The 7,036-nt window shown below is 46.3% G+C and overlaps 1 protein-coding gene across 1 annotated transcript in view; it reads right to left on the bottom strand.

Annotated features, from left to right (window-relative positions):
* Positions 1–7,036, bottom strand: part of ANKRD39 (ankyrin repeat domain 39) — a 19,797-nt gene that overhangs the window by 2,232 nt on the left and 10,529 nt on the right. The window contains exons 2-3 of the mRNA XM_004369337.2: positions 2,041–2,144; positions 1,451–1,654 (exon numbers count right to left, since the gene is read on the bottom strand). Of these exons, the coding sequence (XP_004369394.1) occupies positions 1,451–1,654; positions 2,041–2,144 (308 nt within the window). The remainder of the gene's footprint in view (positions 1–1,450; positions 1,655–2,040; positions 2,145–7,036) is intronic.

Genomic DNA, 7,036 nt, shown 5'->3' with positions numbered 1-7,036 from the left:
CGCCCACGGGCCGCGCCCAGCCGGGTCCGCCCACGGCCGCGCCCTGCCTATAAACACCCCTCACGCGAGCTGCGGCAGTAAAGAGTCAGAACACCACCAGTTTAGACCATAATCCACTGACAAGGATCTTAAAAAAATAACATCCAGTTGTTCATTCTGAAATTTTCATCAAGCCCCTGTATTGAGTGCTGAGCATCAAACAGTAAAACAAGATAAAGTCCTAGCTGCCTCTAGTGAGAAAGACAGATGCTGAACAGAGAATTTCAAGGGGGTAAAAGTTAGGAAAAGTCAAGGACAGGGTGCTCTGGGCGTACAACTGGATGAGCTAACACGTCTGGGGGTCAGGGAGGGATCTCGCAGAGTGTGATGAGTAAGCTGAGATCCAGAAGGAAGGGCAGACACGAGCCAGGTGGAAAATAGGAGGTACGAGGCATCCAGACAGAGGGAACATCTTGTTATACATGGTCCTGGGGTGATAGAGGAAGGAGCCCTGGTGGTGCACTGGTTAAAGCACTTGGCTGCTAAACGAAAGATTAGCGGTTTGAACCCGCCAGCCTCTCCGCGGGAGAAAAGATGTGGCAGTCTGCTTCTGCAAAGATGTACAGCCTTGGAAACCCTATGGGGCACTTCTACTCTGTGCTATAGGGTTGCTGTGAGTCAGGATCAACTCGATGGCCGTGGGTTTGGTTTTTTGGGGTGACAGAGTAGTAGGTTCAAGGAACTGAGAAAGACTAGCAGGGCCTGAGTGTGCGAGGCAAGGACAGGTCTCAGGATAAAACTGCAGAGGTAGGCGGGAATTAATCCCGAGGGCCTTGTAAACCAGCCTGAGGGCTTGGTAAAAGAAAGCCACCGAAGGATTCTAAGTAAGGGTATGGAATGATCAGAGCTGCTTTTTAAAACCATCCCTCTAGGAGGAAAACAAGGAGTAGATTTACGCCCCTACATCAAATATGCACACAGAACACCTCTCAAAGATGCTAAAGAAAGTGGTAACAGTGACTGCCTGGAGTAGGGGTGACCTGAAGACCAGGGTCAAGGGTGGAAGGGAAACTCATGTCCACGGTATACCTTTTCTGTAATCCTCCATTGTTGACCACACGTAGGTATTTCTATTCAGAAAAACGGAAAGTTGAACTGAGTGATCACTCTGGCTACCTATCTTATGGACAATGGACTAGGGGACAGGCAGGAAGGGTAGGAGCAGGTTTAAGAAAACTAGAGACACAGAAAGCGTTAATAACGTATCATTCAGTGACAGAGAAATAATGACACGGTACATTCTAATTCACATGCACGGGACAAAGATCGGGAAATGATACATTAACCCTAAAACTGGGAAAGGCGAGCACTGAAATGACAGATGGTTTTTTCCTCTTCTTTGCTTTTCTAGTGAACACGTTATAACGTTTATCATCAGAACTAACACAGTTTTGAGGGGACAAGGACAGACCTTATGCAGACTGGTCATGCCATCACCATCCACCAGCTGGGGGTCGGACCCATAGGAGAGCAGGAGCCGCGCGATTTCCGTGTGTCCACAGTAGCTGGCCCGGTGCAGTGCGGTGGCACCCCCGTGGGTCCGGGCGTCACACTTGGCTCCACTTTCCAGCAGGAACTGGCACACGGCATAGTGCCCATTGCGGCTGGCATAGTGCTGCGGGGAAGAGAGCCCACGGTCAGGAGCAGAGCTCAGGCGGGGGGGGGGGCAGGGGTGAGGGCACAGGGCTCTGTGGCGGGATGCCAAAACCACCTCCCGTGCCACCCGTCAGCTGAGTGACCTGGGCGAGTGTCTTCAGTCTGGCATCCACGTCCTCAGCAGGAAGGTGTGTCTAATACTTATTTCTGCTTCACAGGATTGTTAAGAAAATGAAATGAAGTAACTGATGGAAAGCACTTGTGCTCATTAAAATGTCCAGTCAGGACACTTCAAACCGACCCCCTGCTGGGAGTGGAGGGAGGGAGGGAGAACATAAGGAGGGGGACAAACCCCCTCCTGGAGAGCAGGCATCCCTCCTGACCCTGCACTCCTCCCCAGCTCACCAGAGCAGTGTAGCCAGCCGCGTCGGGCTGACTAGGGTCCACTGCCTTCTGGATGAAATACTTCACCCGGCCAAGGTCTCCGTTCAGGGCTGCTGACCAGATTCCTGTGGGAAGACAACCAGCGAAGAGAATAATGCTGAATGACGGGGGACTTTCACCCCCTGACCTTGTCTCAGCTATAAAATGAGCAATCCGTTCACTCAGGTGTTAACTGAGCCCTCCTCTGTGTGCAGGGCTGTCCTCAGTGCTCCAGACAGTAGACTGGACAGACCCAGGGGTCCCTCCCTCCCACATCAAACAAGAGGCTAGATAAGGTGATTTTAAATTCAGATAAAATGTTCTCGATGTATAGAGACCACAGTCTATTAGTGGTTACTAGAGGTGTTGGGGGAGTCGCTGCTTAGAGGGCGCTGAGCTGCTGGGAAGGAAACGGACCGTGATGGTGGCTGTGCGTGACACAAGTGATCAGTGTCGCTCAACTGTTCGTGTGAAGAAGGTCAAAATGGCAAATGTTTTGTTATGTGTATTTTTACCACAATAAAAAAACTATTTCAATGTACAGTCAATTCAAAAATAGGAACAGGAGACTGGCAGGCGGCAGGAACGACGTGGAAACCGCAGCTAAAGCGGCAAGCGGGCGCCAAGGCCGCAGAATCCACGGACGCGCGGACTGGGCTCACGTCTCGGGGCTCGGTTCAAACACCTGAACAAGATCTGGAGCCCAGGCTGCAGGCCAGGAGCGTGGCAGGAACTAGAGCAAGGCTCTGTACACAGAACCAGGAGGCAGAAGTGTCACATCACGGGTGACTGGGGACTGGAAAACCTCCACCCACTTGCCCTTAATAGCGGCAGGAAGCAAGCTGCCATCCCTGGGGGGAGCTCACTCATTCCGCCAATATTTACCAAATACTTGCTTTGTATCTGGTACTGTCTAGGCATTTGGGATCAGGAGAGAGTAAACACATCCCTACCCTCAAAGTATCACCTATATGAGACCAAACAGTCCGCAATTACTTTAAAACAAGGATGAGAATGTAAGGGGGCAGGGAAACTAGACTAATGGAAATAGAACACCCAGAACAGAAATAATGAGAATGTTCAACATTGTGAAGAATGTAACCCATCCTACTGAAACAACCTGTGTAGAAGTTGTTGGATGGGAACCTGAACTGCTGTGTAAACCTTCCCTGAAAACACAACAAAATACTATTAAAGAAAAAAAAAAAAGAATTCCTACCCTCATGGAGCTTACATTCTAATTAGGGGAGACAGAGACAGACAATAAACAAATAAATATACTAAGTGTTATGACCAATAAGCAGCATCATCATAAACAGAGAAAATACTGAAGTTGTCAAGGATTTCATTTTACTTGGATCCACAATCAACACCCATGGAAGCAGCGGTCAAGAAATCAAACAAAGCATTGCATTAGGCAAATCTGCTGCAAAAGACCTCTTTAAAATGTTAAAAAGCAAAGATGTCACTTCAAGGACTAAGGTGCGCCTGACCCAAGCCATGGTGTTTTCAATTGCCTCATATGCATGCAAAAGCTGGACAATGAATAAGGAAGACTGAAGAAGAATTAATGCCTTTGAATTACGGTGTTGGTGACGAATACTGAATATACCACGGACTGCCAGAAGAACGAACACATCTGTCTTGGAAGAAGTGCAGCCAGAACGCTCCTTAGAAGCAAGGATGGTGAGACTACGTCTTACATACTTTGGACATGTTATCAAGAGGGATCAGTCCCTGGAGAAGGACATCATGCTTGGTAAAGTAGAGGGTCAGTGAAAAAGAGGAAGACACTCAACGAGATGGACTGACACAGTGGCCGCAACAATGGGCTCAAGCATAACAACGATTGTGAGGATGGAGCAGGACCGGGAAGTGTTTCATTCTGTTGAACGCAGGGTCACTGAGTCAGAACCAACTCGACGGCACCTAACAACAACAACAAGTGTTATGAAGAAAAGTAGTGGGGAAGGAAAATAAAGAATGGTCAGGGAGAGCCTCCAATATGGTGACATTTGAACAGAAACCTAAAGGAAAAGAGAAAAGACAGCATTCAGCTAGCTGTCAGAAGACAGTAGCAGAAGATACCTAAGATATCAGACACCTGACCTGCGCAACTTCCAGGGCCCACATCTGTGCTCGTTTTGGGGAGGAAAAACGCAAGCTGAGAATCTGTCATGAAAACTGACTCAGACAAGTGGGCCCTATAAGCAGAGGTAACTAAAAAATGTCCCAGAGGGATGCCACCTCTCCTCAGGCCACACAACCAAGGTGCCTGAGAGAATCCACCACCAAAGGCACCCCTCTGGTGAACTCAAGACCAAAAACCGCAAAACAGAACATAATCTACCCTCCCGACTGCTCTGACCAGGGACACAATACAAGGTCCCAGATAAAACGGGAAAAAAAAATGTAGAGCAAAACTCAACTTCCTAAAAAAGGCCAGACCTACTGGACTGATAGAGACTGGAGGAACCCCAAGACCACCGCCCTAAGGAAACCTCTGAGCGTGGAACTGAAGCTGTTTCTGCAGGTCGCCTTTCAGCCAAATAGCAGACTGGCTCATGAGATAAACAATATCAACCAGGAGTGATGTGTTGCCATAAACGATTAACTACATGAGACCAAACGGTCAACAATTACCGAGAAACCAAGCTGAGAGGGCAAGGAACGGAAGGGAACCTAGATGGATGGAAACAACAGATTGAAAAGGAGAAGGCTGGAACATTGTAACCAATGGCACTGAACAATCTGTATAAAAATCGTTAAACCAAACCCGTTGCCATCCAGTTGATTCCGACTCATAATGACCCTACAGGATAGAGTAGAACTGTCCCATAGAGTTTCCAAGGCTGTAAATCTTTACAGAAGCAGACTACCACATCTTTTTTCCTAAGGAGCGGCTGTGGGTTTGAACCACCAACCTTTCAGTCAGCAACTGAGCACTTTAACCATTGAACCACCAGGACTCCTTACATAGAGCCTCCTAAAGCCCCAAGGGTGGTGTTTAAAGTACAAAAATCATCTCTCTTTTCCAGCTCTTTAAACTCAGCTCTTGACCAACCAGGATAACAGAGAAGATAAGAGAGTGAGGACAGGCCTCGGACAAAACAAAATCATGGCTAATGTTACGGATTGAATTGGGCCCCCCCCCAAACATATGTAGAAATCCTAACTCCTGTACCTGTGAACGTGACCCTGTTTGGAAATAAACCTTCCTTTTGTTATGTTAATGAGGTCATGCTGGAGAACCAAATCCAAAAACCCTTTGCTATAGAGTTGACTCCAACTCATAGAGACCCAGAGGATGGAGCAGAACTGCCCCACAGTTTTCCAAGGAGTGGCTGGTGGATTTGAACTGCCAACCTTTTGGTTAGCAGCCTGAGCCACTAACCACTGTGCAACCAGGGCCCGAAAACTGTTAAAGGGGAACCTAATTTGCTGTGTAAGCTTTCACCTAAAACACAGTATTATTTTTTTTAAAAATTTTTGAAGGAAAATAAAAACAAAAACTTGGAAGAATGTGCCCCAAAACATTAGCAATGATTATCTCAATGTAGTTAAGGATAATTTTTAATTATTTTCTTTATGCCAGTTGTTATGGATTGAATTGTGTCCCCCCAAAATATGTGTTGTAAATCCTAACCTCTATGTCTGTGATTATACCACCATTTGGGAATAGGATGTTTTTGCTATGTTAATGAGACAGGATTAGTATAGGGTGTGTCTTGAGTCAATCTCTTTTCAGATATAAAAGAAATTAAACAAGCAAGTGAGAAGCAGAGATGGTGGAAGAGAGATGCCAAGCCACATGAAGATCGCCCAGGAGCAGAAGCTCAAAGAGACAAGGACCTTCCTTCAGAGCAGACAGAAAGCTTTCCCCTAAAGCTGGCACCCTGAATTCAGACTTCTAGCCTCTTAAATTGTGAGAAAATAAATTTCTGTGTATTAAAGCCACCCATTTATGGTATTTCTGTTACAGCAGCACTAGATAACTAAGACACTCGTTTTTAAAATTTTCTAAAATACAGATGCAGCATTTTTGTAAAAAAAAAAAAAAAATTAATCTACTGCCATAAGAGATAGCAAATACAACAAATGGAAAATACATATCTCAAAAATTAGCCACAACAGCATATTCTGGAAAAGACTTTAACACAACAATGCTTAATATGTTCAAAGAGATGAAGGACTAGAACCCACAAATGAACAGATCATTAGAAGACTAAAAAACACAACAACAACAGGCAGACCCGAAACAGAAGGCGACAGGTTAAGAAGTCGTCTCGCTGAAACGAAACAACAGAAAGGACAGACAGGTTGAACAGTACTGCAGACACAGTGGATGAGAGCACAGTGATTCAGAATCACCCAGAAGGCAGCACAAAATGATAAAGAGAGAAATGTTCAGGAGGTAAAGAAACACGGAAGACAGAGTGTCCGTGTCTAAGAGGAGTGCCCGCAAAAAGAAAAAGAAAGGAAAGAGAAGAAACTGGAGAGACTGGGGAAAGGGAATGTTTGAAGAGATAGATAACATCTGATGATCGTCCAGAACTAAAGATAACCATGAGTCCTCAGATGACAAACCACATTAAACCCCAACTGAGATTAATACAAGAATTCTAGCATGCTGAAACAAGTGAATATCAAGAATAAAGTGGAAGGACTTCCGGCAAAATGGCACTCTAGGCAGAAGCACCACGCCGTCCCTCCACAGCGAAGATCCGAAAAACTAAGCCGAACACAGGAAACAACAATCCTGAAACCCTAAAACATCAAATGAAGAGGTAAAGAACTCAGTCAAGCACCAAATGGAGTGAGAAAACTGACAGAGAAAGGACAGCGAGGAGAGATTCATGCAGAGGTCCCCTACCAGCTAACGCAGCGCGGATCCGCCATCTTGGACTGCTATCGGAGACCAGCAAACGGGGTACGAGAAAGCAGCTTCACGGAGCTTCCAGCGGGAGACAAAACAACC

Source organism: Trichechus manatus, unplaced genomic scaffold (genome assembly GCF_000243295.1).
Source record: "Trichechus manatus latirostris isolate Lorelei unplaced genomic scaffold, TriManLat1.0 scaffold00004, whole genome shotgun sequence".
NCBI classification, from domain to species: Eukaryota; Metazoa; Chordata; class Mammalia; order Sirenia; family Trichechidae; genus Trichechus; species Trichechus manatus.
Note: the sequence above shows the minus strand (reverse complement) of the source record. Positions and strands in the feature narration are given on the sequence as shown.